This window comes from Micropterus dolomieu, linkage group LG19, assembly GCF_021292245.1.
Source record: "Micropterus dolomieu isolate WLL.071019.BEF.003 ecotype Adirondacks linkage group LG19, ASM2129224v1, whole genome shotgun sequence".
Classification (NCBI taxonomy): Eukaryota; Metazoa; Chordata; class Actinopteri; order Centrarchiformes; family Centrarchidae; genus Micropterus; species Micropterus dolomieu.
The window spans coordinates 8,645,007-8,663,181 of record NC_060168.1 but is presented as its reverse complement, the minus strand read 5'-3'; the positions used below and the strand labels follow the sequence as shown (position 1 = coordinate 8,663,181).

The 18,175-nt window shown below is 42.6% G+C and overlaps 1 protein-coding gene across 1 annotated transcript in view; it reads left to right on the top strand.

The window, feature by feature from the left end:
• The window catches only part of gpc4 (glypican 4), a 30,661-nt gene that overhangs the window by 3,487 nt on the left and 8,999 nt on the right, over window positions 1-18,175 (top strand). Inside the window, exon 2 of the mRNA XM_046030241.1 lies at window positions 16,256-16,414. Coding sequence (XP_045886197.1) covers window positions 16,256-16,414 — 159 coding nt within the window. The remainder of the gene's footprint in view (window positions 1-16,255; window positions 16,415-18,175) is intronic.

The window sequence follows — 18,175 nt, the reverse complement described above, 5'->3', positions numbered from 1 at the left end:
TGATGACAGATAATGTAAGTAATCATACAGAATGTAAACTGTGGTTTTACTGTCTGAACCCATTTGCTAATAGAAGGTAGTGTATTTTTCTTAACAGTTACAGTAGATACTTGTTAAAAGGTATTTGCTCTTCAAGCGGAGCCTGAAAGCAGAGCAGTTAACACTGATCAGACTGGCATCTGCCTTGTCAGAGGCTACTCATTGCAGGGCTGGACGCTGCTCTTCCCTCTTTACAGCTCTTCAAGCAAAATCTGTTTTGGTTTACTCTGGCAGTCAGGCCTGATGTCATGCTGCAGGTATGGGACAATGGCAGAGATCAAAGAGGAGAGGGTCGTTTTCCCTCCCTTCAGCACGAGGAACATCTCCTGCTCATAATCAGTTCAGTACATTATGACTGAAACTCAAAGCGTGCATGACCTCAGCGTGTTGGCCTCTCGGTAAGCTCGAGACATTCTGCAGCCTCACATTGTGAGGGCTCCTTCCTTCCCCCTTCTGCCGGTGGCTGCATGCCCTGCATCATTACGGTTTGGGAAATAGCAGGTTGTGTTATTGCAGTGACATTCAGCAGATAAGATAAGAGCAGGGAATTGGGGCATACACAGTCTGCGGGAGCTTTTATTGCTTAAAGACCAACATCTGAGTGGCTCAGCTCTATAACTGTGGCCTGGAACCTGTAATAATTAACTAATATTCTATCAGCCAAGTGTCTTGCTTGCCTCTCAAGGTCAGTCCCATAAAACTTAAACGGCCCTTTTTGTTTTATGTGAAACACTTTTGCAAGACTTATCATTAAGAATCACTTCAGTGTTGCACTTAGTGAATGTGTTTTAATATCCAGTAATTTTAACAATTGGTGGTTGAAAATCACAGAATTAACTGTCTTTGCAATGCCTGTTTCATTGCTAAATATAAAATTCTCATAAAAAGAAGGGTGCAGAAACCTCATTGTGAGGTTTTATCATTGGTGCATTACTTCTATGATTATTTACCATGATCTATATTTTTCACTCCGCACTCCCTCCTTTTCTTGCCCTCTGAGAGGTCAGGAGTCCAAATGCTTCCTGTTTTATTAATGGAAAGTTATACATCAAAGCAACTGCTATTGTGCCAATAAAAAGTACTTTATGTTGTAGCTGATACTGAATCACATATTAACGGTGAGTTTTAAAGTAATGTATTCTGAGAAAACGGTAACGGTTTAGATATTGATTTGTCTTTGTAAATGGGCCTTTTTTTTAATCAAGAATGTTTCTTGAAGGCATCTTATGTATGACAAAGGGTCAAATAAATACAACACTGTGTTGAATATGGAAAGTTATTTAGGAAGTGTACATTTGTCTATTATTTTTGATGTATATATTTTTTTTATTGAAAAGGTTGCATATTTTTTCCAGCAGTTGTACTTAACTTCTTACTGTGTACTTTTACCGTGCTGTAGATCCCCAACAGATTGAAAGGTGGGGTGGTTAATTGTAGTTTGTTTTTATGGCAGATGAAATTCAATAAAACCGTATAGAAACCCACAAAATTGTAACTGGGCTATAACACTTGTATTGTGTGACTATGTTGTATGACGGCTTATTGCTGATCTTTTTCTTATTGACTTGTGGCATAAACTGTAGTAACCACACATACATTTTAAACAAGTTCTTAGCGAGACGCAACTTTCTTAGCTGCGCTTAGTTCAACTGCCTGTTAACCACAATTGTTTCCTTGTATGTGCCATACTGATTCTAAAAACTCACCACAAAACACCCGCTTCATCTGTCAGCTGCTGAAAGCTCTGTATGGATCCTTTTGCAAAAGCTCATATAAAACCTATAAAGAAAAACTTGGGTTCAGTCTTTATTTTAAGATTTTTTCACCCAATGCTCCTCATGTTCTTTCTTAATTAGTAAACAAAAGAACAACGATTTGAGCCTAAATTGTTTTTTCCGCTAGGTAAAGAGGAATCAAACAGATTCATTCAGAAGTCCCACCCATAAGAGTTATTACAGTTAACGATAAATTCACACACGCAAGCCTGACTGATATTAGTAAGGAGAAGTCTTTGTGTGTCAGAACTATGCTTAAGGTTAGATTTAGATTAGACTGCAAGAAAAAGCATTTAAAACCACTTAAGTCGTAGCAAATTAATCCGTGCTAAGAGGATGAGCTAAGCTACTACTACCTAGCGGTTTCACCCGCCTAAAATACTATTACAGCATCATACCAAGTAATATTGAAATCTGGATGGGGGGAAAAAAAGTTGGACACACTCTTGCTTCAAACCTGATTCAAATGTAAAAGACTCATAAGAACTGCTGTGTATTTGCTTTGAGTCCAAGTAAAAAGTTTTTCGTAGCGCATCATCTTTTTGTCCCAAGAGGAATGAGTTGCACAAACATTAATATCAATGATTGTTTTGAAGAGAAAATTGAGAAAATGTGTGTGGGTTGAGATCAAATAAACACCCGCATTAAAGCCAAAGCATGCGCTGTAATCTGTGATAACATTCCTGAGTGATGGGATAGACTTTTGCTGCTTCTTGGTTTGAAACACTCCTTTTCACTTGCCTTATAGGCCTTTTTTTGAAAACGGGTTTGTTTTGACATGCCAGTATTGTTAGTAGGATCTAAAACAGCAAAACACAACCATCTTAGCCTCCATAGCTGACCTCAGCTTTTGCTTGCCTGCATCAGGTTACGTGAGGGTGTAATCCTCAATAAATACATTGTGGTTGGCCTTTTTTCTCTGGTGGTATCCTTGGAGACCAGTTAAAAGCAGCGATAATGTGATGGTTCCTGTTGCTCTCTGCCCTGTATATGTGACATCCCCTCCCTAACTGTTTGGTGAGCCTTCAGTTTAATTGAGTTTAGGTATCATGAACTCAGGGGAAGCCTGGCTGTGACTCACAGTGCCCAGATGGGGCCTGAGGAGGGAGGGAGGGTGGCTACACGTGCCTGCCAGCTCTGTGGTATCTCCTCACTCTTATCAGCTTCCTGCCATCGCTGTGTGGCAGCTCTGAGATCAGGGGCTCTCGTGGTGTCCCGTTCTGCTCTGCCAGCAACAGCTGCCTTATCTTTTCTCCAAAACAAATCAGCTTATCACAACCTACAAAAAAATTTAGACTGTGCACGGAAGAAGTTCAAGAATGGTACCAAAACTTCCTGGTATTTCATGGAGTTGGTCTGGCGGATGAAGTGATTTTGTCATTATAGACCTGATTTGGTGTTTGGGTAGCCACCTTCTTGTGTTGGACTCGTACACTCATTTAGTATACTCCAAGTGTAGCGTCAATTCAATAGCATTGTGTCGACTGAGCGTCCTCAATTCCATCTCTCTGCATCCTTTGCTTTGTCCCCACCCCCCGAAATGGCCAAGTGAGCGACAGATCAGTGGGGGGTGGATGCTGTGTGTGGGAACAATTGAGCACCCCCTTTTAGGCTGGCCTGCGTCCCCCCTCCTCATCACATTCCACACCGGACCACCAAGACCCGCACATAGGGAGCCCCGGAGCTGGGAACACACGGCAACAAAGAGAGCGCTGGAAGGACTGACTTTGGCATACAGAGAAAGAGAGCAAGGATCCAGAGAGTGTGTGTGTGTGTGACACAGGCTTTGGGAATCTGGGGAGGTAACTGGAAGCATGCATGCATTGTGACTCATCGTCGCTCAGTCATACAGGCATGTACATGCAGCCTGCTCCTCTTAGGAACCCCTGTGAGCACACATGTCTGTATAACACAATACAAGGGTTTAACCAAAGAGCCTCTCAGAACATTTTTGGCATGAGGGGCCTCAGTTCAAATTGGCTATATCATTTGGGGGATCTGAGCGGGTCCTTGTCTGCAAACAGTGAGACATCCTGATCTGGCTTTGTGGTTTTCCGTACTTTTGAGTTGAGGGGAGCAACCCCCAAAAACTCCTTGTTAACTCGTCCTGTTTGCACACTCTCAGCCGTCCCCCCCCCCTATGTCCTGACTGACACATAGGTTCATTTTCTGCTGCCCACGCTCGCTCCTTTGCAGCTCCTCCTGTGAGGTTTTGTTTCATTCCTAATCTTTCCTTTCTTCCTCATCCCTGGGCGATTTCCTCTCTTTTTTTTCACAATCAATAGTGGTTTACTGGTATTTTGCTGCCCTGCTCCATTCAGCCCATCTACCTCTCTTGTCTAGTGTCTGCTTTTTACCGTTGTCTTTTCTTATACATGATGCACCAACTAGATCGCGTCTCTTGTATCCCCATGGCTTTATCAGTTCTAAAGGAGGCACTGTTAGGCACCAATAACACTTTTTCACCTCTTATACCAAGTACTGAAGAGTATCTGAGTACACCGTAACTTCTCACTGTCTAGTTTAGCAGTTTAGACCAGTATAGGCCCTGATATCAGATCAGTTCATCCCCGTTCAGTGTTATCAGTGAGTTGTTTTATGACCCCATCTCATACGTTTCCTATGCAGAGGCTAAACATCACTGATAAATTCCCCAGCTCCCACCTCACCCCCCCTCCATTGTTCAGCTCCTCTGGTTGCTGAAGTCCTTTTGTGCTCTTGTTGCTTAGTGGTGTAACTTTTTGTTTTTGATATTTGAGCCTCTGAGCGTCTCTTTTGTGTATATCACCTCGTCACTGGTGTCACTCAGCCAGCTGTGAGGAGTGTGGCGGAGGAGCGCGGGCTCTGATCCCAAACTACAGGGGAGTGACTGAGTGTGAACCCCTTCGCCTGACACAACAAGCCTCCACTCACTCGCTGAAGTCACCGCGTAGCAGTCAGTAGGGGGAGTGCAGTTATGATGTAGGTGTAACTCAACCAAGGTTAACTGATTTCCTATGAAGCCCCAGTGGGCTTGATGTCCGTGTTGATAGTCATGATCATCATTAAGATTTGTGCGACTCGCCAGAGGCCCGTGTGGTTGGGGAGAGCGGTTAGGGAGCAAAGCCAGGGACTTGCCTGGGTGTTTGGGCTGAAACCCCAGTGCTGGGTGCAGGCCAGACGAGGCATAATCCCTGCTAATTACTCCCAAGGCCTACATCAAGACTCCCACTGACGAGGCAGTCACTCACACTTAGCTCACTTTTCCAAACTGCAGTTAGCTTAATAGGTTTCCTAATATTTACCTAATCCCTGTGTGCCGCTCTCTCTTGGATTTATTTTCATATAAATTATATTGTTTGAGATCAAAACCCCTGGTTTTACTTCTTTGCTTTTCAAAAGTCCTTTCTTCTGTCAAACAAAAAAGCAATAGGCAGGTCTTTGGCTGCTTCACATAGCTCTGTGAATTTGACTGACGAATTGATGCCATGTGTTAAAAGCAGGTAATCAAAACTCAAATTTAAAACATGAAGAAAACAATGGCAGACACCCTGCTGGCAGAGGGCCGATAATTGAGGGAGGGGAAAAACACATATGAAAGGATCAAATACTTTGTTAAATGATGACTCCAAAGCTGCAAATCATTTGGTCAGTGTGTTTTGAAGGTGGTTCTTGCTGGCATAAGAATTTCTTGTTATGTGGGAAGGCAAGTCGCCTCGCCAGGGGTTGAAATATCATCGGAATGGCAAGTAGCAGTGGTTTATTGACACATTCAGTACATATCATCAGGAACGGACTAAGCCATCCATGAAGGCCCATTAAGCCATTGTACCGTTAGGTTTAGGCTTTCTAGTCCCTTTTGACAGTCGGCAATGAGTGGTTCTTCCCACCGCCTCTGCTGGTGTCCAGTTTCCTAGGCCCAACAGGTATATCAGAATCTCTGTTGCCCTTTTGTAGCTTTGAGCTTCCAGAAACCTGATCTTGTACCTGACCTCATTCTGCCTGGGGGGCTTTGCCAGCCCCCGTCCTGCCTCAACATCTGGTGGACTTCAGCTGCTTTTGGATGTCTGTTATAAACATTGTCAAAGAGCTCCCTGTCCTTAAGAGGGGTTTGCTGGCTTTTACTGGCAGCGATGAAATGTATTGTTTGTGCCTTAAGTCTTTTGAAAGCTCTCATATGTTTCAACAAAGTTGGATATTTTGAATTCTTTTATGTGGAACTGGAGGGAGGGGTGTTGTGATTTATGTGGAATTTTCACACGCAAATGCATATGACCAAGCCACAAAGACTGTTTTTAAGCATAAAGCCTCCTTAGATAGTCTAGTGCGTGGCTCTTGAGCAATATGTGAAGCACATCTCAAAGAGGGCCCATTTGTAAGCGTAACAGTAGTCCATTTCTCTGACCGCACAACAGTGTTTGCACAGGGTCCCTTGTTAAAGCACTTGGCCTTAAGTAAAGGGTGTTTTTCATCTTCTCGTTTAAAGTCTGTCTTCATTTGTGTGCCATGAGTCGGTGGAAAGAAGCAGGGCTGGTGTGGAGTGACAAACCAGGAAGGTCTTCGGTACCTCTCTTTTTCTCCTCCTCTTCTCTTCCCTTGTGATAATCACTCTGTGCTGTAACTTGTCCTCTACGTTTGTCTGCAAAACCTCTGCCTGTCTCTGCAAATCTTAAACATAACACAGAGTCTCGCTCTCTCTTTCACTCACTCACTCTCTCACTCACTCACTCACACTCACACACACTCACACACACTCACACACACTCACACACACACACACACACACACACACACACACACACACACACACACACACACACACGGACCAGGCTAAAGCATCAAGGTGGAATCTGTAGTAAAAGCACTAGATCAAACACTGCAACTCTGCGGCTCATCAAACGGCACATAACCTGAAAGAAAGATGTGGAAAGGGTGAAAGATTAGACCAGTTGTTAACGTGAATCATTGCCTCCAGCTCCTTCTCATAGAGAGTGCCGTTGTTTCGAAAGGTTTCCCAGCAGAGTGATGATGGGAAGGAAAGTTACTTGATTTATGTGTTAGGTGTTTTGTTTTTCCCTTATGTATGAATCTGTAGTCCATACAATATTTGTTACATTACAATAGGCCCTAATGTTAATATCTCCTGGCTGAATGGCGAGGCTTGCTCAGATCTGAATGTCTGAATGGCATTCAAGCCAATCACCAGTGGTTGTTGTATTTACCAGAAGGAAGTGAAACAAGTTTCTGAAAGTTTGTGTGGAGCACACTATGAAAGTGGCTCGAAAAACAAACCACTTCCATTTGAAGTATGAATTCCCCATAACTGCGTTAACATGAATCATAGCCTCCAGCTGAGGCAGATCTTGCACAAGTGTTGAACTTTCATTTGTATGATCAAATTTCTTTGCTGCTACATGTGTAATTCTTGAAGTAAAGTAGCGATCAGGCAGAACGTGGTTTTTGCAGCGAGAGGTCCCGGCTGTTTTCTATGGGCAGTAAGCGTTTTGCTCGCTGATAATGTGCCCTGGGCGCCTCGTGTTATGGACGCTTGCAGCGAGTTGAAAATAGACGTTTATAAGCAGTTGTCCCCCATTGTCCAATCAGTGGAGGACAAACAGGCTGTTGCTGGATACCTGGAGCTATATGATTTTACCAACCTTTGTTACCATGACTTGAACACAACAGCAGACCTGGAGACCAATTAGTGCGGTAGCCTACTTGAGATTTTTAATTTAAACTGTACTAATGGTTAACTGGTAGCACACAGTTCGTGGTTTGTGTTAAGCTATAGAAATTGTCCCAAGTAACCTTTACACTCCACCCCAGTTTGTCTCTTTCACTCATCTAACGTCTTGTTATCACATTTTAACTCACTCTCTTAACTATGATATATTTTAACTAAATATTCTCTACAGAATATGTAGTGTTTTTCAGGTGGTGAGCTGTAGTTCTTTTCTTTTTTTTGTGGTTAACACCTTAACCTTGCCCTGTAGGGTTGAATCAACGGCCTCCAACGCCCTCTCAAATGTCCACCCTGCTATCACGAGACTGCATGCAAAACAGTGTGAGGGAAATATACCTTCTGATTATAGATTGTGTATCAATTTATATCCACACAGAGTTCAGAGAGTCCTCCAGATTTCTTTTGACCGCTAGAGTTTTCATATAAATTGTGCAGCAGGTGAACTTTTGTTGGAATTTAGTTTTTGACTTGTTGAATGAACTTGTGGAAGTGCAGGAGCAAGTTGAAACCCTGACAAAGCAGTGACCTGGGAAGTGGTGTAGGCAGGGAGCTTTTGTGTGGGGAGACAAAGCCGGAGATGCAGGGCCGGGACGGGAGAGGGAAGCAGACAGAGCGAGAGGCCAGGGCAATGTTGTGGAATCTCCCCAGGGGCTTCTGGGTAAATGTTCATGGATGACAGCGTTGTGGAATGTTCACAAATGGAGAGTTTTAATTGGCCAGAGGCCCCAACTGGTTTAGTAATCAGAAATGGACTCCGGTGGCAGAGGGCTCAGATTTATGGATCCCAGTGTGTGCTTTGTTTGTGAGATCCCATGCCTTTCAGAAAATAACTCGCATATTGGATTTTGCGCGGATAAACATTTTAATGTGACACTTTCTCACTCTGAATGAGAAATGGTCTGTGTTTTCTATGGCAATAAGTACGTCTGTGTAAAAAGCAGTTGATGAGACATAGAGATTGCATGAGTTGTGCTCTGCCTCGCGCTGGCATGCCTTTCTTTCTCAACATAGTCATGCCATTTGACAAGCCAATTTTGGCAGTTTGGTGTTTTGACAGCTGTGTTGTGGAAGAGATTTTAATTCCTGATTTATTTAAGGAAACGTCATTTTACACAGACATTATCCAAAGCTCTGTGGCTGGCTGCATAGCTGAAAATATTCACTCCAGAGTACTCCTAAACCAAAACTTCCTGCCTCATAAATGGATGGTGAGCATTGTTCTAAGTGGAGTAAATCTCTCATGTCACATGCTAGTGTTTCCTGAGCTCACCACCGCTAAGAGGCTTCCTCCCAGTAGTAGATCCTGTTATTTATGGATCTTACTGATGGACTATATCGTTCTTTTACATTAACCTCTAACATGTCTCACGTGTGGGTCAAATCAACATTAGTGTCGTGACTCGTGAGGGATGGCCGGTCAGCTGACTACATACCAAGTGACAAACTACTGCATCAAAGCTACATGCAGTAGTTCAGGCAAAGTTGTATGCATTGAAGTGTCACCTCTTTATTAGATTAGATTCAGGAGAGATTCAAATTGCACACAGTATGCACCAGTACAACAAAATTCAGTTCAACATCTAGCCACAGAACACATTGTACAGCAGTGCATATAGACATGTACAAAGATGAAGCAATATAGTAGTGATGGTAAGAAGGTGCAGGTAATATGCAGGAGAATAAATATGACACCTGCGTTCATATGTCAGTTGTGTTACGTGTGAACAGAATCAATAAATGTAAATACGCTACAATCTGGGTATTTTATTAACAGTATTAAACCATGCACCCATTTTAATGATCAGCTTTACTGAGTGGCTCTCTGTCACTGTGCTGTTATGCATAATGTCTGCACGTGGTTTGTTTATTTAAACTACAATGCTTACATGTACTCTTCTTGTTTTATGTGTAACTCTGTATTAAATGAAAATGGCATATGGAAATTGTTGTTGTAATAGCAATAGAACAAAAAAAATATGGGCTCCAAAACCCAACCAACAATTTCAGAACTGAAAATATACAAATACAGCTCGCAAATGATGAATCAGCACTAGAAAAATCTGAGACAGACTCTTTTATTTTTCTCTTTTTTTTTGAGGCAAACTTGTAGATGTTAAGGTTGCAATTTAAAACAATTCTGTAAAAATTTTTTACTGCTTAACTTTAAATATTTAAAGCCATTGTCCACTGCAGGTACATCCTTTACAGGCTGTAGGCTAGTTATGAGAGTAGCTTAATGCGTGAGTCAGAGGTCAGCTGGAGCTTCGCGCTAAAAATGGTGTGCCCTTCGCAGCGAGGGACCCACAGATCTACAGTTTGTGTTGTGGAAAACACTGCAGACGTTCAAACAGCAGGAACGGTCATTACCGTGGGTCTCCCCTGTACATTTAAATATCCTTCATGACACTTGTTAATAAAACACCTTTAAACATACATTATAACAACTTCAACTACACTGTCTATCCTTCAGCTTTTAAGTTCACTTATGCTTGGAGACACTGAGCAGCAGTCAAGTGAAACACATTAGAGCAAAGAAATGGACACGATTTGGCATTGCTACCCACCATTTTGTTAAAGCACTCAAGAATCCCCTGCCAGCACATTCCAGGCTCTTTCCTAATGAACTGAGAGCTGAAAAGCATTATTGGTTTGGCCAAAACTGCTGTAAACTTGTCATTACTCTATTTTTGTAAGAGGGTGAAGTGTAGAAACAGAGTAGGTGGAAGTATCGCCCTGCCCTGATTATCTCCATATGAACAGCCGAGTCTCTAATAATGGTTTCCGCTTACAGCACAGTGTTGTTGAACATTTTCTCCTTTTGCAGTAATTCTGCCATAGCTCAGAGTAAACCCATGAACTCAGGAAATTAGTGTGTTAAATATAAATGTAACACGTAGACGTGTGTTTACATCGTTCTTTGCTTTTAATATTCAATTTAAATAGTTATTTTGGTTTGTAAATGTTACAGTGGTTTTGCTCTCGTTAACGTGGCTTGGAAACCTTCAGCTCACTTTTCAATGTCAGATTCCACACAATGTAGTAGAACTTGTTTTAATGATCTTTTTTGACTTTCTACTTGAGAAATCTGAAACAGTGGACCCTTAGTTTCTCTATTTTTATGCACTGATGGTAGTAAAGTAATGGTCAGGATGTGCAGGACGTCACTGTTTGACTCCTGAAAAGACATCTAGGAAAATCTGGATGGGGAAAGTGAACAAGACACACTTTTTCTCCCTTCTTCATCTACTACTGGCATGATGCCCTTGAGCAAGAGTCTGCGGTTGTACTGAGCGGCAGCCTGGTGTGAATGTGTGGATGTTTGTAACCTTCCCTCCCCTACAGCTACTCCTCCAGGTTGTAAATAAGACTGAGCCCTTAGTCAGCTCGTCTAGTTAAAGGATTTCTTGTAATATGGGGGGAAATATCATATTGTACCAGAGCACTTTTCCTAACTCTGCTGTGAAGATTTTGTGGTATAAAACCCACTGGACACTGTGGCTCAGATACTGCATGTTCCTCGCTTCAAAGTTCCACTTTTGCACATTTAGTTTTTATAGCACTAAACTAATCTCATGCGGGAGATTCCCCTGCTAAACCCTGCACAGTTATGGAGCCTCGAAAACATTTAATCCATCAGTTTGTATAGATGTGTGGGTTTAATTTCAAAATGACACATTTTGAACAAAATGGTGCCTTTTCAAAGTTATTACTGAAAGCTGATAAAAGAAAAGCATTTTGAGACTTTTGCTTTCAAATGACAATTTTTTTTATTTCTTTATTGAAAAGCAAATTACCAAAAATGTTAGAAACATTGAATAACTGACTGAGAAACTAATTGGAAAAGCTTTTCCGAAATGGATTAATGGCATTTCTGAATGAGAAATGTTTTTTAAATTTTTTTATGCAGATACATACCACAACATTAAAGTCCTTAAAGATTAAAGAGAGCGAGGGGGACAAAAAGAAAGGGGTGCTTTGACAGCATGCTGTAACAGGAAAGAATTTAAGAAGCGAATGACTTGGAAAGCAATTGCTATCATTTTAGAAAATGAAATATGCAGCGCTTTTTGCAGGCTTTTAATCAATCCTTTCAATTGTGGCTTCACCTCATGCCCCTTTTTACTTGCCTCTTTGAAACAGTTGTTTGGAAAGCCTAAAACTTTACTCATCAGACGTCATTCTTGGGAGTAAAACATCATGGATGCTTTAAAAGACCTCATGTCCAGCTCATGTGATGACAGGATTGGATGCAGAACAGAAAGTTGCCCAACAAATGGCACCAATCCCATAACCCGCCAGGATAATTACACCCTAGACGGAGGTGAGGAGCAAGAGGAGAATGTTATGGCTGCAGGGTGTGCAAATTTACAACTGTGTGTCTGTGTGAGTAATGCTCAATAGACTGGCAGCACTCTCCTTTACATGTTACAGCAGGGAGCATAATATGCCAATTAATAGTCAACTTTTGTATTCATAAGTGTTGTTTTGCATGCTTTTCACTGCTGAGTGTGTTAGGGGCTGAATTTTATATGCTGGACTTTTGAAGATCAGTCAGCGATGACTTGGAATATGTTCACACATTTCTCATGTTTTGAAGTTAAATTGCCCCGGTATTCTCCATCTGAAATTACCTGCATTCCACTGGGATTCGATTAGTACGTTCATAGACTATGAGTGGCATACAGTTGATCATTTAATTATTTACAAATGTTGACATCTGTGTGAAAGCTCCGAGGTTTGGTTCACTGGCAGACCACCAGGCTCCAATTAGTGACAGACGTCGGCGAATGGTTCGTGACATGCGGCACCCCGTGGCCTCCTTCTAGGCCCCCTATTGCTGTTTCAGCGATGTCCTGAGTTCAGAAATAATCTTTGAAGGACTTTTATGACTTCAGATTGGAGTATACAAGTGCTAAGGTTTTCTATTTATAGTTTTTGCATGTGTCTGCGACTTTTATGGCCCTTAATTGCTTGCATGTACAGGTTTTTTTGTATGTGTCTGTTGGTGGGGTTATTATTGGAGTGATTGGGGTTTTGGGGGTTGAGTTACTGTGTGTGGTGGATGTGCTGGCTGGCGGACTGGGGGGGTCATAGGACAGGACCTCTCTCAGAGGAGTGGCTGTTAACCCCTGACCTCGCTGGTTAAGCCTGCAGGGTGGTGGCGGTCGAGGCGGAGGTGGTGTTGGTGGGGGGGCACCCTGAGGTCTGTCTGGTTCAGGGGCACATGATGGCAGGCAGAGGGGGCGGTGAGGTGTCTAATCTGGTTTTTGTCTATGAGGCGTTTTCACCTCCCCCACCATCCTTCCTCTGAGAACAGAATTTGAGAGGCAGGACAATGTCAAAGGGAAGTGACTTGTTTTATGAGCCATTTAAAGGGGATGGTGGTCTCCTCACAAAGGAAAGGCAGAGCAGCAGTGGAGAGCTGATGAATACCATGACACACGATCACGTGTTTGTTTACAGGATGCTGCTCTTGTTTTGACCGCCGTAAATGGCAGTTTTGCTCTTCTGAGTGATACTTGAACCTTGTTCTGTCTCTGTGTATTATTACATCTTAAAGTACCTCCAAAGTTGGAGGGGTGAGAGGCCCCTAAAAGGAGCCAGTTCACTCATCACACAGAGCATGCCAGTGATGGTAGAGAAATGACAGAAGCACCGACTGACCAAGCTTTTTGTGAAATAGTGAGGTTGAAACGTGTCACGCAAAGTCCAACATGATGTTGATTTTTATATGATCTGACTGTTCTTGTTAACTGTTCACTCTCTTGTGTTCCAGCGGTGCCATTTTTTTCTCCTCCCAGTGGTTTGAGGAATTGGCTGCCAAAATGTTTTCATAAAGCATGCATTAGCTAAGAATCTGGAGTTTTCAGAGACTTAATCCTTTGAGCTAACAATGTGACATTTGTACAGACATTCCTGTGAAATATTGACCATCTCACTTTTATTTGTGTACTTTGGTAACTAGGGCTATTTTCCACGTGGATATAGCCCTTTTGATTGTACGCCTGTGCTGTGGGCAAGCAGGGGGCCCTGCTGGAGGAGAGACTGTATGGCTGTTTCACCTAAAAGTTCACTGTGTGTGTGTGTGTGTGTGCTGCTCCATGTACCTCCAATCATGCTGGTACAAAGAGCCATGTGTTGAGCAGTGATGTGATGTGTGAATATGTTTAGGTAGGGGCTGCCAACTATGCCTGGGTATATGTGTGTGTGTGTGTGTGTGTGTGCATATTCTTATAGGACAGGGGGTCGAGGGGAATGGCTGAGGGTTGGAGCGAGAGAGATGAGTTTTGGGAGAGGACTGTGAGAGAAGGAGTGACTTGAGGCTTATTTGGACTTGATCCCAGACAGAGGGGTCCAGTTTATGGCGCCAGGGTGCATCACCTCCCTCTGGTGCCATGTTTAGATGATTGTATTGCTATGAGTCACTTTTTACCACGCAGTTTAATTATTTTAACACTTTAGCTTTTATTTCAGGCATGCAGGCAACTTATCATGTCTTCATGTTGTGCTTTTCAGTTTCATGTTCAGTGCACTGAGGCAAAACTGACGTTTTCAGCGTGATTAGCTTAATAGTTAAACCACCACACCTCGGACTCTGAAAGCTATAGGAAAGGTAAATTAGAAAATGTGTTTTTATCCCATACCTATTTAAAAGTATACATACATAAAAGTCACCAAAGTTACGTCCTGTTCTTATTTTATTGATGGCGATGAGCGTTTCTATTACATGCTCAAAGAGAACAAAATTAGTTGACAGTCTTTTAGTTTCGTGTAGCTTTAAATTAAATACTGACACATTTTTTATGTCTCATATACAAGAAACCTATATAACACATTTCCTTGCACAAACCATGTCAGCATTATTTCTCTCTAGGGTTAATTAGTCTGCGATGTTAAGTGAGCTTTCAATAAATGCTGGAAACATTTCAGGTAAGCTCCACTGCAAGTAGCAGTAACCTGTGCATACACACAGACCTCGAGTCAGCGAGCATGAGCTGGTGGGGAAAACTAAACAGGCCGTTGGTGCCTGGATGCTATGAAAGGATCCCTGTGTTCTCCCAAATTCCACGTTTAAAACAAAACATTATTGCAGCTGCGACTTTGCATTCATCCTCCGCTGACCCTCCCTTTTAATTGGATCTTAAACTCATTTTTGACAAAGAGGGCAGTTGCTGTTTTATCAAAGACAGTATTTAGGTTTTGATTAGAGAACGGAGTAAAAGCTCAGAGTAGGTTGTGTTGAGGTTTTTGGCTCGGTCCAGTGCCATGTCCACACTAATGCAGATCTGTTTAAAAATGTTTAGTTAAAGGTTGTCTGCACAAGCATTTTAAGTACATTTCTCCAACTACACTGAAGTTCAAAATAGAAAAACGCATCTCTCCTGTTTGGCATTTGATGGCCGCTTAAGCCAGATGCTTTACACTGTCTCCAGCAAGTGGCTCTCTGCTGTTTATAGTTTAAAGTTTTAGTGTTTGTTTAGAGAGAAAGCCTTCAAAAAAGAGAGCATCGTCAACTCAAATATGGATCACGTGACATTCGCATGCTTGAGGTCACATTAAAATCATACATTCGTGATACGACAGACTATCGCTTTCTTGCATTTTGCAAACACTGCCCTGTGTGAATGCCAAAATGGGTGAGAAAAAGCCTTTTTAGATTAATCTGCATCAATGCGAGCATGGCTTGTGTGAGCGTTCTTACCCACAAAGTGGGTGGAGAGCTAATCCTCTCCTCTTAAAAGTCTCTGTTTTAGAAGGACATAGCACTCCAAGAGAGCTACAGCGCTGTACTATCAATCAGGACAGGAAAGTGGCAGGATAAGAGCAAGGCTCTATAAAGTGGCTAGCTAAAGACTGCTCTGAGCAGAGTGTTGCAATTAATCCACTTAAGTGCAGTTAAGGGGTTTTTCACAGGTGCATTTGATTTGGTGAGGGGTTGTTACTCAATATTTGAAAGGTTTCATCCCAGACAAATGCAAGAAGTGGTGTTAATGATCAATATACATTAATGTTTCAAACAAGTAAAATGTCCATTGAAGGTGACCAACTGGCTCAGAGAATTGATCCCCAGAGACGTTTACAAAGCCACTCTGTAGGTGTACAGCTTCTTACAGAGTCAGTACATTATTTAAATGTCAGTGTTTCCAATAAATTGATTTATTTGTGGCGGCCCGCCATAATATCAATGCTCACCGCCACATATTGATATTAGATTAAAATTTTTTTGACTAATTTTTTAGCTCATATATTCGAACAGCAACTCTTGTTGCTCTCTCACCCCCTCTCTCTTTCAAACACATTGACAACGGACCCGTGTAAATTGAATGGTTAGTAGCCTATCATGAACACCACTGCATAAATCTGTCCAACACAACACTGTCAATGTCGGAGACCCATATTAAAAAATGTTTAGCTAGCAAGCATAAGGAGCCTAGTTAATAAGGATAGCTATGTTAACGTTAGAGTACAGCTGGGTTGTCGTTGAGATTAGCACGTTGTATATAGCTGCTAGTCAATATCGACAGCACTCTTGCACCACAGTTACACTGTCATTCTGTGGGGAAACACTGAAAGTAATAACTTTTAGGGGCCTACTGTTCTGAACTGTTTTTTATTTGGGCAGAACTCGTTGGAGGAATTTGTTGTATTACTGTGACTCGTAATGTAATTTTCCTGTGTCACATGGTGTTTAACAGTGTTTTCTCTTCGTCTCTTCCAGGAGCCCCCTTGAAAGTGTGTCCGCAGGGTTTCTCCTGCTGCACGTTGGAGATGGAGGAGAAGCTGAGCCAACAGAGCCACACGGAGATCAAAGCTCCCGTCACCAGGCTTAGCACCAGCCTACAATCCACCTTCAGACAGAGGCACGACCACTTTGACAGTAAGCAAACACGCTCACACCAGCAAACAAACACCCATGCACACTTGCCACTTTTCAGGCCACGCTGTGCTGCTGGCTAGTATCCCCAAAGCAGCACTTGTGTTGCATGATTTTTGACGGACGCTCCCACCTGCCAGTGCACTGCCTGGAGCTGGAGACAGTTAGTCTGTGTCCGTTGGCCCGTCCACCTGTCTCTCAACGTCTCAGCTCCCTGTCTCATTGTCCCCCACCACCCGCTTCCCTTCCCTCCGGAGAGACGTGCACGCTTCCAGAAGGACCACACACATCTTCAGATTTAGTCTTCTCTGTACTTCCTGTTCCTCTGTGTGTGAGCACATGTGTGTACGCCTGTAAATATTGAGATCAGGTTTCCCTGGGAGCGCATGGGAACATGCAACAGTGCTGAGTCACCGAGGAAGCGGGGCAGCTTTGGCTACCCCCAGCCACCCAACCGTGCCGCCACTGCAGCTCTGCTGGGAAAAAAGCTTGATAAGATAAAGAGGAGAGGACTGAAAAGGAAAGAAAGCATCGGATTCTTAAGTCCTAAAAACTGTAATTTTGCTTGTTCAGAGCCGTTATGTGTGTGGATTGATGCGTTTGTGTGTACACATGCGTGCCTGTGCATATGCGGGTCAGAGACCTTCACATCCTATGTGTCTGTGAAGGGGAGTGAGGGATAGTCAGTAATGGGGAGCGTGTGTATTGCAGCCAGATGTGAACAGGAATGTGACGTGTCGGAATGCAGTGGCTGCTCTTGCCGCCCCACCCCTCTTTTTCTCCTCTCTTACTGCCCTTTGTCCCCGTCTCAAGGCTCGCTCTCCCAGAAACCCCCCACTTTGCCCCTGAGACCCGTCGTTCTCGCTCCATCTCTCTCTCTACTACGTCTCGCTGTTTCTGCATTTCTTTAAAATATGTTCTTGTTTTTCTGCTTTGTTCTGTCCTCTTTGCTTTTTTCTTCCACAGCCCAACTGATGCTTCCTGTGACATCGTTTATTTGCGACAACAAGCGAATATTCTCATTATCAAGAATCTACTTATTATTTTTACATCTGATCGTTAGATCTATTAAATTATAGCAAATTGAGAAATTCTTCGTTATTTGACCATCAAACATTTTGCAGATTGATTGATTGTTTTCCAGTCTGTAGATTGATTCACTGAATAATCGTTGCAGCTCTATGTTGTTTAAATTTGTCAGTTGCTTTAACTTAAAGTTAAATTATATATGCTAGTATCCCCAAATCTATGATAATGATTTTCAAACAGTCTATTAATTTAACTAGAACAATTTGCAATGTTTCTTATTGAAATTGTTCTTGTACTGTTGCTTATAATCTGACTAAATGAAACCTTTCCTCTCTTTGCTTTTTTCTTCTGAGAAAAAGAAAGAGAGAAGGTTTTCCTGTTTGACTAAAAGTGGACTTTCTTGTTGCTGCTTTGCATTTGGTCTGTTGTGGCTACAGGTGGTGATGTATTTATTATCTGCAGATCACGTAACCATGGTGAAACATCTGAGAAAAATGGCAAAACTAAAAAGGACTTCTCGCTCTTTGATTTTGAGGAACTCATACCAGAACCACAATTGTCAAGACATTTCCTACAGTCGGCAAATCGTGAAAAAACCTGAACAGCTGGAGGGCCTTCTATTTGACCAAGAGGGGGCAGTCCTCGAGCTGACAGTGAAACTCTTCCCTGCTCTACATTTACCTTCCTCCCCTTTTGTCCCCCCCCCCATCACTGTAGGCAAGTTGCCGCTGTCTC